The sequence below is a fragment of the Sinohyriopsis cumingii genome, chromosome 7, assembly GCF_028554795.1.
Source record: "Sinohyriopsis cumingii isolate HCF-2022 chromosome 7, ASM2855479v2, whole genome shotgun sequence".
Classification (NCBI taxonomy): Eukaryota; Metazoa; Mollusca; class Bivalvia; order Unionida; family Unionidae; genus Sinohyriopsis; species Sinohyriopsis cumingii.
Genome location: NC_142967.1, coordinates 12,018,840 through 12,042,697, shown reverse-complemented (window position 1 = coordinate 12,042,697; position 23,858 = coordinate 12,018,840). Strand labels below are relative to the sequence as shown.

At 35.1% G+C, this 23,858-nt stretch overlaps 1 protein-coding gene across 1 annotated transcript in view; it reads left to right on the top strand.

Moving 5' to 3' along the window:
* The window catches only part of LOC149794741 (nucleolar protein 56-like), a 42,225-nt gene that overhangs the window by 6,617 nt on the left and 11,750 nt on the right, over positions 1 to 23,858 (top strand). Inside the window, exons 3-8 of the mRNA XM_089964362.1 lie at positions 12,079 to 12,246; positions 14,672 to 14,870; positions 16,854 to 17,041; positions 19,159 to 19,310; positions 20,853 to 20,953; positions 23,580 to 23,728. Coding sequence (XP_089820488.1) covers positions 12,079 to 12,246; positions 14,672 to 14,870; positions 16,854 to 17,041; positions 19,159 to 19,310; positions 20,853 to 20,953; positions 23,580 to 23,728 — 957 coding nt within the window. The remainder of the gene's footprint in view (positions 1 to 12,078; positions 12,247 to 14,671; positions 14,871 to 16,853; positions 17,042 to 19,158; positions 19,311 to 20,852; positions 20,954 to 23,579; positions 23,729 to 23,858) is intronic.

The window sequence follows — 23,858 nt, the reverse complement described above, 5'->3', positions numbered from 1 at the left end:
TTTAAGATTATTGCTTGTCCCCTCTCAACCCCTCCCCAGTGGTTAAAAAAATTGCTGTTACTACAGTGAAAATTAACTGTTTCTTATAAAAGAATGAGTTGGCACCAGAGATCCTAAAATGGCCATATTTCCTGGACAAATGCACACAAATGGCCATTTGCTAACTTGATGTGTCCAGTTCTGGACATACAGTCTCCATTATTATCTTATACAGCTGTTTGGTCATTGTTTGTCATATTGTAGAAACATGTTAATAACTAAGCACATGATAGAAGAGGTGGGAAAGCATATATGTTGTTCTTATCAAACCTTTGTGATATAATGATTCCCGTAGCATCTGTACTATACAAGAGACATTACATCAAACCTTTGTAATATAATGATCCCTTTAGCATCTGTACTATACAAGAGACATTGCATCAAACCTTTGTGATATAATGATCCCCTTAGCATCTGTAATATACAAGAGACATTACATCAAACCTTTAGAGCAAATATGCATATTTGAACCCTAATTTAAAGGAAAAAGTCCAATACTTATTATTATATTTCAACACTTATTTGAGGACCTGAACTTTACCAACAGATTTGACATGAAATACCGATAAGTGTTATCTATTTTTAAAGCATCAAGTCTGCTTAATGTAAATTAAGAAGAGGTTTTTAAGACAAAATCATTGCCATTAATGAATAGTTTTGAGAGAAGACCTGTGAAGCATTAATGGAAAATGCTATTTAACATTGAATCTGGCACCAAAAATGACAAATTTCTTGCACATGTAACAATTGTCAAGCCACCATTGGTTGGCAGCATGACAGAGAGCTGTCCCTTTTCTGACAGCAGTGGTAGCAATAGCACCATGATTTGCAAGGATTTGGTTAAAGTATTTTGTTTGCATATGCATATTAAACATTTTGATAGATGATCATCAAACTTGGCATATAACCATGATGAAGTTACTACAATTCGATCTACTTGCCACTTTTACCTTGGGATCAAGGTCATAGTCAGAAATTTTGTATGTGTTATTATCATTGGCAACAGTTTGTTAAGGTTTTGGTTTTTCATTTGCCTGTATTCCTTGACCCATTGATGGATTCTCATCATGGCACTAATCATTAGAAAGCAAAGATGTCTTTCTTCAATGGGTTTATTGCCCCCCACTAGGTAACAGTCATTTGAAATTTTGTATTAAGGTTTTACTTGAAGTTTTTTCATTTGCTGATATTTTCTTGAAGGAATTTTCTAAGACCTGAGATGAATGATTGTGAAGCTATGATGAATCTGTCTGTGACGCTTCGATCTTGAGGTCAAATTCACAGTCATAGAAAGTTCGCTTTAAGGTTTGGATTAAATGGTCATATTTCTAAATATTTCCAAAATCTATTCATAGATTTTGTTAACATAATGAATGATTTTGAAGCTAAGGCAATTTACTCTGCAGTACGCTTCCTCTCCCCTTTTGATTTTTGGGTCAAGTCACGTTTTACACCAGTGCTTTGATCATGGTCTCATTATGCTGACATTATTAAGCAAATGCTTTCTTTGTTGTTGCTAATTGCTATGATTGCTTTTTATGAATGCAATCATTGGTTCTTGATAATGGAAATGAATCTGTTTTAGTCACACTGTTAACCTTTCTATGATCAGTGCACATGCTTAAAGTTTTATCCGGTTTCAGAACAAGTATACATGATGAACTCATGTCACTTTTACTCTGCTCTATGAAATCATTCTTCAGGAAATACTAAAGTTCTTATTTTCAAACATTCCTATTTGAGAGGCTTCATCCTGTAAAGGTGGTGTTGTTTCACAGGTGTGGAATTTTCAATTTCAGCCTCATGGATGATTTTCTTTGTTATTGTAGGAACATCTGGAAATAAGTGCTCATATTCAAATAATAACTGTTTAAGTTCATTCCTTTCATGTTATTGCAAATGTGAAAGTTTCTGGTCCAGATTATTCATAATTTCTGAATGCCGAAGATATGTTATCCCAAAATCAGTAGAGTCCAATTGCATTCCTTCACTTAAATCCTCAGAGTGGGACAGGTACAACTAAAATAATTGCATGATTAACCTGGCTATCTCTCTCAACATACTCCTTTAACATATTTCTGTGGCAAAGTTGTTTTGGTTTTTGCATCCCAGGAGTATTTAAGATGTAATTTAAATCATTTACTTTTTTTCAACTGTGTAAGGACATTAATACTTGGCCTAAAGAGGATTTTGTGGTATGGCCAAGAAAGCCAGAACTCTATCACCAGGTTGAAAACTCCTTCCCTTTGTATTTTTATCATAACTTAATTTCATTTTTGACTGAGAAGAGTGCAGATTAGTTCTTGCAGCCTCACAAGTCTATGACAACTTATACTTAAAATTGGAAACATAATCGAGAAGATTAATTTTGGTATCTTCATTACAAAGAAGTTTCTCTTTTAACAACCTTAATCGTCCACTAACAGTGTGTCCAAAAGCCAGTTCAAAGGGAATTAATCCAAAAGATTCATGAACTGATTTCATAACAGCAAACAAAGTAAATGAATGTCTTCATCTCAATTTTTGCCTGTATCAAAACAATATGACCAAATCATATTTTTCTAGGTTTGGTGAAATCTTTCTAAAGCCCTTTGGCTCTCAGGGTGATCGGCAGGAGATTTGAATTGTTGGATGCCTAATTAATAGCTGCCAACCCTCACGAATTTGGCGTGAATTTCACGACTCACGGATTCACGCCGCAAGCCAAAAATTCACACTCTCCAATTCTCAATTATTTTAAATCTTTAATAAAATAACAGATTTCCCGTTAAGCGCTAGGCGTGATATTGGCAGTTGCCGAAACGGTCTGATACTGCTGGTCGTGATATTAGTAGAACTACAGCCGATTAGTACAGTTGGCCCGGTGGCAAGTATTTTAGCCTATTTTAATCTATGTGTATAAGAGTAGTTTTACAAATGCTTATGAGAGAAACTGGGGCCTAACAGGAATTTTGCTCCAAGCATGCATCACCAACACTGATTTGAGTTACCGCTCAGCATCGCATGTAAGATCTTGAAAATGTCTTCACCACCAAGGAAAAAGAAATGTATTGCTCAAAAAGTGAAGTTTAATTTGGAATATATCAAAAATTGGCTGTGTGTTCTGCCATTAAACATTGATATACATCATGCTTTTTGCACACAGTGTACCACAAATTGTAGCATTGGGCATGGTGGCAGAGACAATGTAAGGAAGCAAAAGAATTTGCAGATTTCAGCTCTGGAATATTTTAAGCCATCAGCGGAAGACCTGCAGGCTACCAATGCTGAAGCATTATTTGTGAGTTTTCTTGTTGAACACAATCTACCTTTATCAGCTGGAGACCATGCTAAACATTTGTTCCGACAAATGTTCCTGGACTCGAAAATCGCTTCCAAATTTTCCTGTGGCAGAACCAAAAGTGCTGCAGCTCTTGTGCATTCCTCACAGCAACAGTGACAGTGAAAGAGTATTGTCTCTAGTGAGGAAAAATAAGACAGACTTTAAGGCCTCCTTAGCTGCAGAAAATTTGTCAGCAATTTTAGTCACCAAGATCAACCAGCAGGTAAGATATCTGAACTGTTTAGAACACAAATTTACGATCAAGCAGTTGAGCAAGTTCAAGTCTGTCACAATATCATGTCTTGATAACTAACCACAAGAACAAGTGAAGTTTATGAATACCATAATAAACAGAAATGCGGATATATTTCTGCATATATGTAGTATTTTAGTTTTATATTGTGATCTTGATATAGTGTAGTATTGACGGTCAGAGTGGATGGAGCTATTGTCATGGTATTTTTCACTAATTCATGTCCAGATTCACTACTTTTTATCTCTATTTTCACTAATTGTAAGCCTGGAAGGTTGGCAGCTATGCTAATTCGTAGATAACTTGCTGGAATATTCCAGACATAAAATTTGACCCTTGGTCAGATTGGACAGATTTGGGAAGACCAAATTGAGTATAAAAAAATATTTATCAAAGCTTTTGCTATATTTTTAGTTTTAATATTCCTCAAAGGAATTGCCTCTGGTGTTCTTGTTGATGCACACATTATGGTCAAGAGGTATTGGTTACCTGACTTGGTCTTACGTAAAGGACAGACACAGTCTACCATTATTCTGCTAAATGGTTCATCATGCATGGATAGGTTGCAGATGAGCCTTATGTATCTTCTGATTGGGTTGACAAGTATGATTTACAAACATCTCAAGATATTGTGATAAGTCTCATTAATCTCAAAATGACCAGCCAAAGGCGTCTCCTGGATCATGCTTAGAACTTCCTCTCTGTAAGATTTTGGAACTACAATTTAGTAGTTTACTGACCACTCGTCACCAGCAGGTACATCATTAGGTCTCCATTTTCTCATAAGAATCCCATTTTTAATGAAATAACAAGCAGGTACTTCTTTGGCTTCATTTTCACTAATGGCTGTTTGAAACAAACAGGAGATCTCAGGATCTTTTTCCTGTTCAACGACAAGTGATTGTCATTTGTCACCCTGATTAGAATAAAGAGAATGAGTAGTTCAAAGAGGATCACTGTGATCAATACCTTCTGATTGATCCAAACAAGGGGTGAAAGTGACCTCATCAAAAGCCTGACCAATATATGTCTCAGCTGAAGGAATACTTTCCTTATCAACATCATTCTCAAGAGCTTTATTTGCCATAGCTCTGGTAACTGCACAAGCTGGGAATAAATTAGGGAATTCTTTTTCAATTGGATAGACTGTCTGATCCAAGCAAGGCTTGTCAGTTACAAGTGGATTAACCACAACCTTGTCTCCAGCTTGGTCATTGCCTTGTAATAAATGAATGTCCTCAACAGGTAAAACACTGCCGACTGTCACAGGTCCTGAGACTTATGTCTGATAACAAATTTACACAATGGAGAGGAACATTAACAAAGCCACGCTCTACTTCCTGAATAAGAACGCTCTCATTAGAAGAATTCTCAGATAAAGGCAGATTACCTGATAATAAAAGACTGAGATGCTCATGTGTCCATTAAAATTTTAGTAAGGATAGGATTGGCCAAATTGGGTTAGTTTAAATAACATCAGAATAGTCCAGAAAAGCCAGAAAGTCTAGTTTAAATAACACTGGACTTACAGCAATCTAATTATAGAACCAGGTGGCTACCATCTGACCCTGCTTCACACGCGATAGGAAATGTACATGACAGACATTCCTTCCATTAATCAATGAAGTTTACTACAACTGCGGATAAACACCATCTGCTGTTGTAGCTTCCATAGTGTACATGTGTTTTAACATGTACTGAACAAAATTTGCTTCAATAACTATAAATAAAAATAATTTGACTTATTTAGAAAACTTATGATGAGGGGGTATAGTGAAGGGAAAGTCACACTGTGACATCTCAAAAGAACCCTCACGGACCTCTCCATCAACAACTAAAATTAACAACAAATATGATCGACTCTCAAAATTTTAGTTTTAAAATTTCCAAAATTAAATATTAAAATTCAAAATCAAAAGAAAGAAGAAAAAAAAATTAATCATGATGGGTCAATATTGACACCTGTAAAGGACCCTAAGCTGCGAGCCTCCCATGACTTAATATAATATATATATAAATATCAATAACTTTTCATTAGCCAAAATTGTATAAATACAAAAACATAGTGGAGGAGTACAGAAAAGCGAAAAGTCATCATCTGACACCTAAAATGGACCCAAATGTGCCTCTCCACTAATAACCCAAAAAGAAAAACAAATAAAATTTTATTTTCAAAATTTGACATATTTTAACCTTATAATCTTTGGAAATTTTTTACCTTTGGCTGTTAAGAAATACAGAACAAATAGTATTCTTGGAAAAATATGATGGAGGTTTCAAGCAGAGAGTGGGGCCCCGAGTGGCCGAGTGGTCTAAAGCGCTCTCCGTTCCGGATCACTGCCATCTCACCTCTGTCTGCGTGGGTTCGAGTCCAAGGCTTGGCTAGCATCGGTACGTGGGAAAGCCTGCCAGTAGCTTCTCGTGGGTCGGTGGTTCTTCCCTGGGTTTTCTAGGGTTCTTCCTCCACCAGTCATACTGACCGCCATGTATAGCCTATCTTGTGCTGAAAAATGGCGTTAAAGCCTAGAACAACAACAACAAAATCAGAGAGTATGAATAAAGATTCTATTCTTGGACTCGCCATCATGATACAAATATTCAGAATTTAATACAAAATTCCAAACAAATCAATGGAATATATATCCTGCCTTCAAACAGTGAAATTTGAGTCTAAATATAAGAGACTCAAATCTACCAATCAAAAACGAAGATACATCCCATGGTCGGTATAGCGCCACGGTGCAGAATAATAGAAAGCACTATAACAAATCCAACTTATATTTCAGATACTAAGACACTAATATGCCTTTTAACAATGGATTAATGAGTAATTTCACGGTATAGCTTTCAATTTGCCGAGAACTATACTAAAATGTTTTAAAATTAATAGAGTACAAAAAGAATAATGCGTGGTTGAATGTTTTCAATCACGTCCGTGCCTACAATGATTTCAATCTGTTTTTCTTGTCAAGCTCCATTATGGACAAATGACTATTGAATAATCAGACCATGGTTGAGGTTTCAAGCGGAAGGTCAAACTTGACTCCCTACAAGGGATCTGCACGTGGAACCTCAGCAATAAACTCTGATTTGTAGATCAAGAAAGTAAATCAAAACCCAAAAAGATTATGATGTTATCATCACATCCATGGAAGAAAAAAAAATTCAAACATAATTAATCCAGCCATATGCTATGGCATAAAACAACTAAACTTAATAAATATGGACTTCTTCATTTATGCTTGCATAATGAGGAAATTCCACCCTTATTTGACTAACACAAGTGCTAAGGCACAATCAGTTAAAAACTAAAACAACAGAATAAATTTTCCACCACTATGAGTGGAGAAAACTTCCAACATATTATATGCCATGGCATATACAGACGCACTTCATACACTCAAAAAACAAAAATACAAACTCTAACAGCTATTATATTTGGGATATAGACAGAAACAGAGGACTTGACAAATTTGAAATAGTTATGCTGTCCGACATCAAACAAACACATACAAGACAGATCACTTAATAAAAAATTAAAATGCATAAACGGACATTGACTCTGGCAAAGTCACTTATAAAATACCGACACAAATAGAGAAATGTGAAGGAAATTAGTCCATGGCAATAATTTGCCACTGGGGTAATAATAGTACAACCCTAATCCGAAGCAAATTTGTTGGAAATCAGGCCCACTGTCAGCTCCGACAAAGGGAAGAAAGTACACAGATTATGCTTCTTGGGATAAATAAAACTCAATACGATTTGATGGATAAAAAAGAAATCAACCCTGCTAAATTCAAAAATAATGCATTATTGGTTTTTATCAGACACACTTACAGACCTTACGGGATGATAGGGGAAACCAACACCATAAACACTTTTAGAGATAAATAGGGTGTCACTTTTAAGTCCTAACCAGCTATATGTGCTGGGATGGGACTAAGGAGTGTCAACAATAGGATTGGCCAAATCACCCAAGAGTGATATAGAAACCATCAATATGAATGGTTCATAATTCTCCATAATAAAATCAGACGGGGGTTTATTAGACCCAACAAATGTATTGCTTTCATACATGACCGTGACCTTGACCGCTTAAAAATAAGAACATTTGGAGTAGGTCTGTCTTGATTCTCAATTTGCAGCAATCAGAAATAATGTGTCCTTTCTTTTTGCAGTAGGTACATATAGGAAGAGATAAGGATTTCTGATCAATCTTATCAGAAACTTGATTTCTAAAAGTTGTGCCAGACTGAAATTTAGAAGGGCCCATATTAAGCTGAAATACTTTATTACCAGAAGATGCTGAATGGAAGACTTGCTTACAAAAGAAACTTTATGAGCTAAGGAATATGCATCAGCAGTACAAGCGGTATTTTCCAAGGTTTTGACCTTATGCTCGTCAAGATGAGTCTTAATGTCACTATGGACACAGCTCTTGAACTCTTCAAGTAATACAATTTGTCTGAGACTTTCATAATCTTGGTCAACTTTCTTGGCTAAGCACCACCTGTCAAATAACTGCTCTTTTTCTCTTGCAAATTTGACATGATTTTGTCCAGCTTTTCTGTTGTCCCTGAATTTTTGCCAATAAGTCTCAGGGACTAATTCATAACTCTTTAAGATTCATTTCTTAAGCAGAACGTAGTCTGCACTCTGCTGTACTGACACAGATACATAGATGTATCGGGCTTTGCCAAAAAGTGCACTTTTTAGTGATAGAGTCCAGTGCTCCCTTGGTCATTTCAAATTTTCAGCAATTTTTTTTTTCAAAATGAGGAAAGTATTTATCTACTTGTTTTTCTCTAAAAATGGCACACTAACCTAATGTTGTTAGTAACATCAGAACTTGAATATGTATGTACAGTGGGAATGTGCTTTTCACTTGCCAGCTCTAATTCTCTTAATTTAAATTGGTATTCCCTTTCTTCTTTCTCTCTTTCTATCTGTAATTCTAGCTGCATTTGCATATGTTTCTCTTTTTTCTGTAACTACATTCGTTTCTCCCTCTCTCCTTTCTTCAATAGCATTTGTTTTCTTCTTTCTATAGCTGCATTTGTTTCTCTTCTTTCTGAAACTGCATTTGCATTTGTTCTTCCTCTTTATCTTTCTGAAGTTAAAGTTTTCTTAACTCTAATTCCATCTTGTATTTTAATTTTAATTCCTTTACTTTTATGTCAGAGTCTGATACAGTCTTGCTGATCTAAACCAAAGCATTTTTATGCAAAACATTCTTTCCCACCAAATATAGGACCAAAACATTCATTATTTCTTGCTTCGTTAAAGAAGCTTTTGCCTTGGAAGGATCATATTTTCTGGCAAGTTGAAGCAATTCATCTTTTTTTTCAAGAATTCTAACTGATCCTGTGTAGGATTTGAAATAAAGATCTCCACTTCAGATAACATTGTAAACTTGCTGATTTCACTAAAGATTTCTAAAATGTGAAATAATACTTGGACTTTTAAAATTCCGAAACTAGGGGAATTTAAATTTCAAAACTCAAAAACAATGTTTTCTGAAATATTTTAGCAAAATTTGTATCCCGGATGAGCCCCAAATTTTCGGTTATGAGTCTGTGATTTTAAAATAAGTAACAGAAAAAAATCAAGGCAACAAACTTTGTAAAATTGAACAAAGAATTTATTTCCCTTGAATACAAAGTGAAAAATGAGAAAAAAAGAACTTAAATTATTGCAAATTAAATCCAAAAATAGTCAAAGAATTAAAAACGCAAGTCCTAGTAATAGCCTAGTGGTGTCCGCCTCGGATGTGGGAGGTCATGAGTTCAATGAGATGACCTCTCTAGGGTAAATGTATCTATCTACCTCCACCTCTTACCTATTCTCCCAAGGTATTATGATTGGGTAACATATTTAAAAATGAAACCAATTTTCTTTTTTGTAAAAATATATTTCTTTGATAATACTTACTATGATAATACACATATACCCTTTCAATCTCCCTGCAGTTATATCTATTATATAAACAGCATGGCTTCTGCTCCAGGTTGTAACTCATGTTTTCATGGTATTTCATGCCAATCCCAGTATCAAGGGGAGATCACTAACTGTTGCCTAGGTGGACAGGTAACTGTTAGCTTTTTAGCTAATTAGGTTTTAATCCAGGATTGCTGTATTTGCACAGTAGTAGTTCTCTTAAGGTATTATAATTGTAGAAGTATTATTGAAGAAAAAAATTGGATGTATGCTAACGTGGTGGTGAAATGGGTCGTGATAATATGTTCACATTGCAAAAATTTCATATTATCAGTTGTAGTTATTTTCTGGAATATGTTACTGTGTTATGGACGTATTTCTTTGTAAGACTTCAAAAGCATCAAAAGATTTGCAGGATGGCAGTTTTTTCTGTTTGAATTTTACACTCATTATTTTCTTGTTTGTTCAGTCAGTGTGTTTGATGTTTACTGGCCCTCTCTGATAAATATCTTGCCTGCCCATTATATCAATAGCATTGCTAGCAAATTGTAGGCTTTGGTTCCTATTTTTATCAAGAAGCTTTCTAATGTTAGAACAATGTCTTTCTCAGGGTGTCCGCTATAGTGTAAGCTCACTGAAATTATAGGTTTTAGAGTAAATCTTAAGCAACAATTAACATTCATCTGCATTGACCACTTAATTTTTGGGTTGGGATGGGGACTGCAAATTATTTTTAAATAATAGGTATCATATATTATTTTGCTCTAAATCTGAATAATATATTTTTTCCAACTATTGATGGACAGAAATTTCTTTAAAATAGTTTCTGGCCCCTGTTTCAGAAAAGTTGTTACTCTCAAATATGATTGCAGTACACCATAGTATCTATCATGTAATGTTCAGAAATACCTTGGTACAATATTGTTTGTTGAAGTGTCATGTGACTACCACATTGACATGTGCTCTCTGCATAGTGAATCTGGTTTTCTTCAAATTGATGCAACATTTACAGATTTTGATTTGTTGTTTTCACAATAAATATTTTGGAAAGTTATGTTTTTTTCTTCATTTTTCTGCTAAATAACTAGACATGGCATTTTTACAGTACTTTTGTCAGTAACTGGTGGTATTGAATGTTTTCATACTATTATGTAAAGCTTGCTTGCTATTTGTCTGCTATTAGAATAAACCTTATAAATGAGATTTTAGCCATATTCATCCAGATAATCAAAGTTTTGTCCTAGTATCAAATTGTTTGCTTTTTTTGTATAGGTAGTGTTGATTGAAAGGTTCATATACATATCTAATAAGACTCAAATTTTAAATTTAATTATTATTCTTACAGAATTTATTTGTTCAGAAGTAAGAAAGCTAATTTATATGATTTTTGCAATATTACTTTGCTTCACACATATACATAAAATAACAGCAGTGACTCAATTAGTCTGGTACTAAACTTACTGGCCATGGGTAAGTGGACTGACATAAATTTAGAGCTATAATTAGGCCAGCTGTCCATTCATCCAACATCTTGTGTCAGTGTTTGTCTTAGCTAAGTTATTCAGAACAAGCTGTGTGGAATAATATACCAATCAAACAAAATTAGGTGACTCTGCACTATATTTCATGTTTCATTGATTCAAGTTTTGTATTTAGCTCAGTTTTCATACTGTGCATTCTAGCTATATTGACATCTCTACACAAGGTTTTGAGTCTATCATAATGCACAAGCTTTCAGTTCCCCCATTTAGGGTTGTCCTAGACCAGTGGTTCCCAAAATTTTTTGGGCCACCGCCTCCTTGGTTATCCTCATCACCCCTACCTTACCCCGTAAAAAGCATTATTCAGCATTTGTGCCCCCCCCCCCCATAATCCACCACCCACTTTGGGAACCACTGTCCAAGACTGAAAATAGATTCTAGTCTCTGAATAAATGGTTCCACAATCCAAAGTAAAAAATGTAAATGATTATACAGTTTCTTGCAATGTACTAATCACCACCAGTTGGAAGAATCACTGAAATTCATTTCTTTAATTGCCATCTGAAAGAGTTGTCAGGTATCTAATAGGTAGCTGCCTCCATAACTCTCCATCTCACTGCTCCAGTGGCCTAAATGTTAGAGCGTCTGCCTCGTATGCGGGAGTTCGAACCCCGGCTGAATCATACCAAAGACTTAAAAACAGTTTCCTCACTTTGCACTCGGCATTACAAGGTTAGTGTTAGGACTGGTCGTCTGGTGTCAGGATAATGTGACTGGGTGGGACATCACGCTACATGCCTGTGACATGATGCCCCACTGCTAGACATCAGTATAAGCTGCCATACTGCAGACATTGTAGCAATATGACTGAAAAATTGTTAAAGCTAACGTTAAAAATCCAAATCACACACACAACACACTCTCCATCTCACTTAAATACAATGGAGACATCAGGTGCAAATGGAAAATCTGGAAACGTGTTTAACCCTAGTTGTCATCTATCAAGGATTTTGCTTGTATCTTCATTTTTCTTCATTTGTCAGGTTTAGTCCATGAAGATTTGCGACTGTTCCTGGAGACCAGTGTTCCCAAATCCACCAAGAAGGAGAAGGTAATCGTTGGAGTTGGAGACTCAAAGCTGGGAGCAGCCATTGTGGAAGAACTGGGAATCAGCTGCCAGCACACTGGGGTTGTGCCAGAGATTATCAGAGGTACACTATTAACCTGCATGTTAACATGCAGCCAACTGAGAACACAGACTTAATGTCACATAAGGTATTGGTTGATCAGCATCAGTGCTGTTCGCTTTAAAGACAGTGCTTGAGTAAAAATTGAGGATTAACTTGTCTGTTTCATTTTCTCCATGAGTGTGAAGATGAAGCGACCACTGAATAGGCATCTGATTGGTCAGTAATATTTGCTTGATTTATAAGCAGGCCTGGATAGGCAGACCTAGACCCCAATCTTTGTAGCATTCGCTGACCACAGATCTTATTTTTGGCAGTTTGTCTTGTGTTATACCTGAGCTAGCATGGTACAAAAAGCCATAACTTTCATAATTATGACACAAGGTAAAGTAAGCTCTTGCAGGAGTGTCAACATTTATAGCAGTGATAAAAAAAACTGACAGCCTCAAACCCAGGGCCAATCTAATTTCAAATTGGGCTCCGTCTGTATTCCAAGTCAGGTGCCCTTTGGGCTTGTTGAAAAAATCTAATTACCTGATCAAACTTCAAGGAGGCTAATGAAATGCAGAAATATATTTTCAAGATTGAGAGACTAGTACATTATTCACATGCCTATGTAGGCCCCTAACATTCATGAAGATTATCTACTTATACTACTATCGAAAGCTATAAACTTTGTGTACAAAGTGAAGCATGTGACCAATTAATGGGGGAACAGATTGCCTAATTACCTATAGTTAGTGCTCACTGGGCTTAAACATGCACGTGATTCTACTAGAGGTAGGACAAAATAATGTTTTGGAGTATTCATGTGCATTACAGAAACCAGCAAGAATCATTCTAGTGGATACTTCAACTGGTCCAGGAGTCCTTACAACTGGTTCAATGAGGTGTGACTGATTTATGAAATTAAGGCCAGCAGATGTACACAATAAGCTATTAAATAATTACTTTATTGTTGCAGTCTGGAGAGCTTAGGCCAAATTGCAGCTTGCTTTAGGCCAAATTGCAGCTTGCTTTTTGAGTTAGTATATGTAATAAAGGTATCAAAACTGGTCCAAAATGGCTCTCAAGTCTAATTAAAAATTGACCATCCTTCGGCAAAGATGAGATGAAAACACATGGTCATAACTGTTTGAGCTATAAAGCATATATTATACTGGACCTGTTATGTAATGGACATTTATTATTGTTCCAGCCGGAAAGTTCTTAAGGGTGAGTAGGATCAGGAAATTAAGGCATTTCTTACCAAAAGAGCATATTTGTGTGAGAATGGGCCTTTGTCACCAGTCACAAGGTCATTTTCACTTCCTGGACTACAGAGATAAAAATGTATTAAAGAAAAGGAAGCAATAACTTTTTTTACATTTTAAATATTTGGTAATTAATCCATTGCACTTTTGGAAGCTGGTATTGTCTAGTAGGCCAAAATTAATTTTCTCTATTTTAATAGGTGCTAAAGATAGTATACTGTAGACTAATTCAGGCTGATTTTTTTAGCACAAGGGAGCAGTCATTTTGGTTACTACTGTACTTAGATTATGTACATTTTCCATAAGTACAATATCCAAAGAAATGTCAGCCATGTTACATCAGAAGAGCATAGAGGTATGCTAACATTCTTGCAACTGTGTATGTTTCAAATGCAAAAAACTTCACCTTACATATGACACTCTCTCATAAAGTACATAATAACTGGCAAGTGCCCCTTTAAAAATACTTTTTTATATTTAAAATGTTTAAGACCATTTGTATATATTAAAGAAGAATATAAGCATACAATATACAGCCAAAACTATATTGACTTAAAGATTTCAATCTTCAGTGAAAATGAAATGCCTGTTATGCCTACATTTGGTGGAGCTGTGTCACTCTAAGCCAGATAATTATAAAATCGGTGGTTTTTGTCAATTATAGAGTGAAAAAATTCAAAGCATGACTGATTTGGCAATATAAATTAATGCTTCATAATATATTGTTTTATCATGGTTTTTCAACATTTTGTACAGGATTTAGTTGCCATCGCAACCAACCATTTCATCGTCTGCATGCTGAATAAAAGTATAAGCAATACCCATCCAGTGTCCAGTACAAATTTTCCACTTAAATTTTTGTATTGTTGCATAAGAAGTAAACTCGTAACTGATGCCAGATAGCTGACTTCAGTTCTGTGCGAATTGGGCTGTTCAACCACCATTCTACTATGTAGTGCAGGATTAAAGGATTAAATGGCATCAGTGGTTGAACTCTACTAAATTTAGTTCTTTTCTGGAAATTGGTTGAAGTAAATTATACCAGACATCTTTTTAATTTACTCATATTCTGTAAAAAGCTTGAACAATTTGGGTTATACAGATTTTCTGTAAATTAGATCATTAGCATTGCTTGAGTTTTAAAATTGTACCAGCTATTGTCATGAGTTAATATTTCTTATACTGATTTCTTTCAGGTATTCGGTGCCATTTTCCCAATTTGGTGAAGGGTTTAACTGAGCAATCGGCAGCTAAAGCTCAGTTGGGTCTGGGTCACAGTTATTCCCGAGCAAAGGTCAAGTTCAATGTCAACCGTGTAGATAACATGATCATCCAGAGTATTAGCTTACTGGATCAGCTGGACAAGAACATCAACACATTCTCCATGAGGATCAGGTTTGAGCTTACATTACAGACATGTAAATCTTGTTAGAATTTCACGTATTTTCAGTTTTAAAAAATGAAGACTTTGTTGCAGTTTTCCAATTATTTTCTGAATTTTACCAATCTGTAATCGGGTTGTTAACAAAATCAAGAAAATCAGACCATATGGAAATTGCCTCATGTAACTTTGTTACTGTCCAAATTTTCTATTTAGACATTATTTACAAAATAATCTTAAATAATTCTTACATTTTTATATCTTCATATTGTATATCTAGGTCTCATGACAAGAATAATGTTTACTAGCTGAGATGTTAGGTTATAGATATGCAACCTCTTTTCCCTTGCATGTGCTTTTCCATGTGACCTTTCCACTGCTGGTGCTGGAAATGGGGATCAGATCTGAGACAACAAAGCTGTACATTTTGAACACAGTTCACTAGCTCATATATTAGGTCTTAGATGTGTGATCTGTTACTCTGGCAAGAACTGAAACTGATGAACTAAACTGAGACAACTTGGTCTAACTTGAACAGTGTTCACTATCTCAAATATTAGGTCTCAAATGTGTGATCTAACCCCAGCATGTACTGGAACTAGGGATCTAAATTGAGACAACTTAAATTGAGCTTGTCAACTGAACTGCAGTCTGATTAAAATGTGTGAAAGCAAGTTTCACAACTGGACAACTTAGTTGTTAATCATAATAACAAGTTAATTTTCTAATGCATTAATGATAACAGGATCTTCTGGTCTAATATGTTGATCTATATTCATTTAGTGTTGGAAATTTTACAAAAAGAAACTGTTGTGCCCGAGTATAAGATAAAAATTTATCAGCATCAGAGGTCTTGCTAGGTTTTTAAAACTAGGAGTCCAGGACTCCACCAGCAAAAGTTGCAGTCCCCTACCTGAAGTGGCTAAATTTCCAAATGAGTAGAACCAGTGGTTGCCACTGAGTTTCATTTTCTAACTTCTTTACACCACTGACATATAACTCTTGTTTGTCCATTAAAGTGAGGGTGAATTTGTCAGGCACAGGAAACATCTTACTCCATGCACTAAGCTAAGCATCACACATAGTGTTCCATGTGAAATATCAGTTCTAGCAACTTCTAGCACTGTTTAATCTCATTACAATCTTTGCCAATTTACCTCAAAATACTTATCCAGATTTGCAAACAGCATTTTCTCTAACTCTCATGTCTTGATTTTGAAGTCAAACGCACTGCTTATTTGGTTACGCTTGGAATGAACACAATAATGAAAGGAAAAGTTGTTTATTTGATGTACTTTTAGACAAAAGTACATCTGATACTGGGTCTTTCTGCTTCTGTGTTCAATCATTGTAAATATCAGTACATTTTCCCACCACTCTGCAGCTAGTCAAGTTTTTGAATTTGCTGCCAAGCTATTGGGTCATGTTCTCTAGATGTGCTCTTACAATGACAATATGTACATCTGGGGGTCTTTCAGCCACTGAATTTTCTCATTGTAAATGTCAGCACAGCTAAAATAATCATTTGATCAACACATTTTGCCATCTAGCAAATGTGTGCATACAGAGGATTCCAGTAAAAGTGATTTTTTGCATCCCATGTTTTAAAAAAATTGCATCAGAATACATGTGATTAAGTGTTTCTGAGACCTCTGAGCATGTACAACTTTCTCAAGCAAAAATTTCCAGCAATTTGAGTTCACGTTAGAACAGAAACAAAATCTTGATTCATAGCCTGAATACAAAATTGTTGCTGATAAAACAAAATGTTACTTTTCAGGAATTTAACAAATGACATGGATTTTTTCATAATTTCATTTTCAACATTTAGATTATTATATTTTTCGGAACATGCACAATCCATCTTTTTTGTCCGAGGGTATACAGTTTGATGAATATTTTATACAGTGGCTGCTTGTAATTGAAAAACAAAAAAACAACCATAATTCATATATTTGTAAACATTGGTAAATGTGTAATCCCCTTTATATTTTCAGAGAATGGTACTCGTATCATTTTCCAGAGTTGGTGAAGATAGTACCAGACAATTACACCTATGCTCGTGTGACACAGTACATCAAGAATCGTAAGGAACTGACAGAGGATAAGTTGGAGGGTTTAGAGGAGATTGTGATGGATAGTGCCAAGGCCAAAGCAATTTCTGATGCTTCCAAGTCTTCAATGGGTACATATTACTTATCATTTCACATTTAAATTTATAATGGAAAATAGAAGTGATACCCATTGTTAATGAGCTTGCACAAACGAAAGGTAAGACATAACAGCAGCAGTGTATTTATCCAGTGTGTATTGGTTGCTTTGATCATGGGCTGAACATTTTTATTAACAGACCTGTGTTTAATTAATTTTCAGTTTTATTAAAAGGAACGGAAGGAACTGAAAATAGTATGATCATGTATTGTATGTATTTTTCCAGCCATCATCATGCCCTCTTTAGTGGAAAGTTAGATGTATTGATTTTAATGTTCAGTGTAAGAATGGGTTTTTATGTTTCTGTTATCACACAGTTACAACACTGTAACGGTGCTGCTCTAATTATAGGATAAAGATCCCCTTTTTTTGTACATTACATCTTGTGCTGAACCCCCCCTCCCCCAAATAAAACAGTTATGTAGTACCTTTAAGGAACTATCTTCATTCGTATGGATTTAAAATGTATCTGATTTGGTGTTTCATAATTTTAGGCAACAGATAACTTTCACATGGAACATGAAGTTTAAAATATTAATTAGAATACCAAAAAGGGATTTACTTCATATCAAAAATTGTTTTTCTTCTGCTTTCTGTGAGTGCTACAGATTTGGTGCTTCTGACTTGGATGTTTAACTTTTAGTTTCAACTTTATATTAGAAACAGTATTTTAAAATTACTTTTATTTATATATTTGTCTTTGACTTTTGATTCGTTCACATCATGAGAAGGGAATATTGCATGTCATTGCAAGGTCAAAACTTTAAGGTTAAGTTCAGGGGAGTAATATTCGTATGAAATGAAACTTTCTTCAATTTTAACGTAAAACTATGAGGCTCGGATAAAAATAAATTGTAATGGCAAAATTTATGAAAGAATAAGATAGTAATATGCAATGGGTATTTCTTTAAAAGTATGTTTTTCATTAAAACTTAGAAACTACTTCAGATGTAGTGTTCTTTAACCAATTTAAATCTAGTTATATATCTTTGATTAGCTGCCTTGAAAGTTATAGACTCTAGTTATTTACAAATGTCTTCTTGGTGAATATTTTAAGATTCTCTGCATATTTGTAGATGTCTTTTTTAAATGTTGTTGTTGTTGTTTTAGGGTTTAATGCCATTTTTTAGCACACGATAGGCTACACATGGCGGCCAGTATTAATGGTGGAGGAAGAACCCGGAAAGAACCACCGACCCACGAGAAGCTACTGGCAAGCTTTCTCACATACCCACATTGGCTGAATTTTTAAATATTGATACATTGCAGTATTTTCTTAGTTGATAATGTACTATAATGTAGACTCAGGCTGTCATTACAGGACAACAGTTAAATGAAACATGTCCTAAATTTTATGAACTGTTTGAAAATTAATGTTTCTTTTTTGTCTTTATATCCCTTCGAATGAAGTAAGCAACAAGGCTGTTTAAATCATGTATAAAAACTGTTGGTCTCCTTACAAAGTTCCTAAATGTACAGTATGCATGGTTGTGAGGATCCTGCTAATTTTTAAAAATCTTGCACATAATGTTTGAATTATGAGGCCAAAAATAAATGAGCAAACATTTTCATGAGTTGTGTGCATTTTTCCTCCAACAAATGTTGCAATTACCCATCGGTTTCTTTATGGTGTTGCTATTATTAGCCTTTTCAGTTGTTTGAGGAGCAGGTGTTTGGTTGCCAAGGAATGCTGAATTCATTTGAACTAATGCTGCGGTGTCTTTGATGAAACAGATATGACTAGTCACATTCAGCAGACTGTTATTAAATATTGGCTTTGTTAAAGAAATTTTGTTCTAAGAACCCAATGAGATTTATTCTGTTCCATAACGTAGCTTTGAAACCATTATATGAAAAGAACTTTTCAGTTTGTGTAATGTATATTTAGGAACTTGAGAGTTAACATGATGTTGTTTTAAGTATGCACCTAACATTTCATTTATCTCCTAGCATGATGCAGTTTACAGATTGAACTTGGTCTTGTTTTCTTTTTTTCTAGGAAATGATTCTCAATGAAGCTAAAAGGGCATAAACGGATTAATCCTATTTGTTCTAGGTACCAATTTTAACTGTGATACCTTTTTCTTTCAGGTATGGACATATCCCCAATTGATCTGATCAACATTGAATTATTTACATCAAAGGTTATCTCCCTTGCAAACTACAGGAAAGGCTTAGCCGAATACCTGGGCAGCAAGATGCACACTGTGGCACCAAATCTTTCTACACTTATTGGAGAACAGGTATGTCTGACTAATGTATTCCTCTGATCACAGCCTTTATCATTCTAGCATCTATGGACCTCTTGGATTTCAGAATGTTTCACCCACTAAATAACATATTTATTTAAAATTGGTATTGTTTCCGGAAAAAAGTAACTAAAAAGGTGTTAATTTACTGAAGACAGGTACCATGTTTTCCATCGTGCATAATGCTGTAGAGTACAATTCAAATTTGCTAATTTTGTAAATTTTGCATCCATCATCCATATACATAAGCAGATGTGGAGTATTAGACAACGCCAGATCAACAGAGAGAAAAGAAGAAGAAAAATTTCTTTATAAGTGTGCAATACTAGAACAAATTTACACATACAAGAAAAGAGAAGGCTTCATTTCTTTCGCTGCACAATCCACTTGAGATCATAAAACTGGTAATTAATGTGGATTAATGTTAGAGAACAAAATTGGTACCGCCAAAAGCTGCTATTGATGTTTAAACAGTTAAATGACATGGATTGTTGTGGGGAAAAAACAAAAACAATCCATCAGTTATAATTGAAGAGACACCAAAAGAATATCTTGTTCAGAATAAATATTTGTACAGTAATGTGTTGACATTAAATTTTGCTTCAAGTGGAAATGCGAAGCTAAAAATGGACTATTGACGATCAACAAGTAGTCTATCTCTTATCTGAATTTTAACCTATATTATGGGAATTTCTGGTGAATATATGATAATAATGTGATTATATGATAATTCAGTTAATACGGGTTACATCCCTTTGTTGGATAAATTATATATCATTGAAAAAGATGTATCAGTAATTACTTGAGTGTGTTAGAGAAAATACTGGTAAATCAAGTATCAATTGACTTATGGCAAAAATGTCATCAGGAAGAATCAGGTATAATATTTTAAAAGAATGTGAATAAAGTAAAATCTGTTATTTTTTTTATTATTTTTTTTTTTGTTGAATAAATGTTATAGACCACTATTGGGTATTGGCCATAAGTGTGCTATGCAGCCCATGTATTTTGAGCTTGTTATGACTCCCTGATATTAAATCATGTAACAGAAAGAAGCAAAACCAGCAAGTTCTGTTAAATTCAACAAATAATTTATTTCCATTAGATACAAAGTGAAAATGTGAATTAAATCCCAAATAATCCTAACAGTTTTATCACAAGTCCAAAAGTATTATGTGTTCAGAATGAATTCCAATATTGAATGTTTTGATGTACCAATAGTCTTGATCGGAATGATCTACAAGTAGTTTCGATGTATCAAAATGATATAATCCAGTATGGGTTGGTTGCCATCTACTGAAGAGATGGTCATTTTTTTGATATGTCGTTTTAACCATGTAAATGGTCTAGAGGAGTGCAAACTGTGTCAATCTGACATCTTACATGGCCATTATGGTTGCTGTTTTGTAAATCTTGTTATGGTTACTCCTCATATACAGCTGGTTATTTCAATATAGGTTGTCAGTTCTTATGACTTGTAGATCATTTTTAGCATTAATGGCCTACTCATATATGCCATGTGTTTCTTATTCATAGGTTGGAGCCCGACTGATTGCCCATGCTGGTAGTTTGACAAACCTAGCAAAATATCCTGCATCCACCGTTCAGATTCTTGGAGCAGAAAAAGCACTTTTCAGGTACAAAAGAAATGTTTCTTGCTAAACGTAAATTGTTTTGAAAACAGTTAATTAAAATAGTTGGACCCTCAAATTGTCTGGTCATCATATTTGTAAAATTTACAATTATTTTTAAAAAAATGTCCAGACACCAAGCTGGTTGATAAAGTCAATAAAAATAAAGTTGGAATGTAAACTTGCGAATGTTGAACCTGTACTAAAAATCGGTGATTGAATAGTTAAAGTTTAGCCTATAAGTCAAGTTTTGATTTCCCTTATTTTCTTGTGGATAGGCAGTCTTAAAAACAGCTAACATAATCAAGCAGTTCCCGAAATAAAGTGAGTCACGTGCTTGTCAAAGGTAATGTTAAAAAACTACGTTTCTTCTCATCCAAGTGGGTGAAATTGATTAATGAATCACCTTGATAGCTGATGGTCATCACCACTGCATCTAGGCAACATGTGGTTGGAGATTTGTGTAATACTGCTGGGGAATGTACAAAAGAAGTTAAAGCAGTCATGAACATGAAGGTGGAGAAAATGTTAACATACATTCAGTTGAAACCATTGATAGATGACTATCTTTTAAAGTAAAATAAACTGGATTTACATTTATCTTTGATAAAGCATTCAGCATCTTCAGCATGAGTTTCCTGGAGCCTAAGTTTTATTCATTGCCAGATTTCCCCTTGATAACCTCTATTTGGACTCATTTATTTCTTTTAATACAATAGCTTATCCATAGTCGTACATTTTACATATATTTCCTGCACTTAAATATTTCTGATATTTCAGGATGGGAATTTCCTTATTCCCACCTTTTGCACCATTTATTTTACAATTACTATCACCATTTAGTGGTGGTCATTTTTCGGATTGATTTTCCCAAGGAGTATTGGGGAAAGAAAGGTTTCATCTGTTGGAATATGGTCAGTTTACCCCACGTGGTACCGGTCATTGGATAGAGCATGAAGGTTGATGGGGAGGGGAACTTGTATCATACCAACCATATTGCACCAGTTAGTTAGGCTGCCAAAGTATGTATCCTCTGTTCTGACTGCCTACCAACCAGTCCATCTGTTTGAACAACCAATGTACAGTTACAGTAGGTAGGAGTCTCCTAATTCTAACCAGCAAGCCAGCTGTCCAGACATCCTGCATAGTCATCCAGTTGTACTGACCAGTACAGTATGGATGGATGGTTCGACCCAACCATATTGCACCAGCCCGCTGTACCACAAAACAAACATCGTCTTTGGTACACTGTTTCAACTGACAACCAGCCACACCAGTGAGCTTTATAAGTTTACAATGGTCGTAACTTTGTTTTCTACAACTGGAGTGCAGACATTATTTTTCTCCATTTTAAAGCAAAATTCCGCTTTTCTCCTGACTTGAATCAGATTTTTTTTATACAGTCCGTTTTTTTAAATATCCAATCCGTTTTTTTAAAATTGGTCTGTCTGCTCTCATTCTGCAATGATCCTTGTAAATTATTCTTTCCATATATTAACCGCTCCGATGGCCTAGTGGTTAGAACGTCCACCTTGGATGCGGGAGGTCGAGGGTTCGATCCCCGGCCGAGTCATACCAGAGACTTACAAAAATGGTACTAACAGCTGCCTCGCTTGGTGTTCAGCATTAAGAGGTTAGTATTAGGACTGATTGGCCTGATGGCAGGATAATGTGACTGGGTGGGACATCATGTTACATATCTGTGGCATGATGCCCCAGTGCTAGACATCACTATAAACTGCCACACTGCAGACATCGTACCGATATGACTGAAAAATTGTTAAAGCTACGTTAAAAATCAAAAATCACATCGCATCACATCACTTTCCATATATTAGTTAGCACACAACTCTGGTAAAGAGTATTATGATTGGTCAAAGGTTTAAATTCATCCAGTGAATCTATGTGTAATGGAAACTGATGGCAATGGAAAGAAGAAGCATGCTTGCAAAACATGGCATCCCGAGTTGTTGAGAGAGAGACCATGACACAAAAAGTTTTGATAAAGGTTTAAAAAAACGTTTGGAAATGGGAATGGCTGGAGCAAAATGTTTATGGAAAATTTAGTTGGTCAGTTTATAAGAAAACTGAACACTAGAGGACTGGCATTTTGTGACCTCTGCTCTACAGTAATCGTACTTGGAAGAGTTTGGAACAGCACCTACGAAAGAAGCTGCATATGGAAAAATTGAAGCTCAGAAGGCATCTGGAAAAAGTGCATTAAATTACTATAAAAAGAAAAATTTCTTGCGTGAGAGAACATATGTAGCGCTATTGTGTATGTGTGTAGAGAGAGAGAGAGAGAGAGAGACTGTGCCTTTCCATCCATTGCACCCTGGCTGAGTTTTGCATTTAGTTCAGTTTCAAGCACTGTGGTTGGGCATCCATGTTCTCTGTACAATAAAATATAGTTATTGGTTTTAAAATGGCAACTCCTGTTGATGGCATAACAGTGGAACATGAACAAACCACATCTTCTAAATCTGTAGATTCCTGCTTTCAAGAAAGTCTGAAGAATGTTTGAGGACTTGCTTCTTTTAATGCAGATTTTTTTATGCATATTTGTAACATTTCATGTATTTTAGGGCTCTGAAAACAACCAATATTTATCGTGCGTATTATAACATTTCAGGGCTCTGAAAACAAGAGGCAATACACCCAAATATGGCTTGATCTTCCACTCTACTTTCATCGGCAGAGCTGGGACCAAAAATAAGGGTCGCATTTCCAGATACCTTGCCAACAAGTGTTCTATTGCTTCCAGAATAGACTGCTTTGCAGGTAAAGATTTCATATTATTTGTCACCTGATGGGTTGAAAATAAAGGTCTGTTTTCTCTGTCTCAGGCAATATAAAAAATCTCATTAACCTAATTTTCATTGCTTTGTGTCACCCTGGAGTCCATATTTGC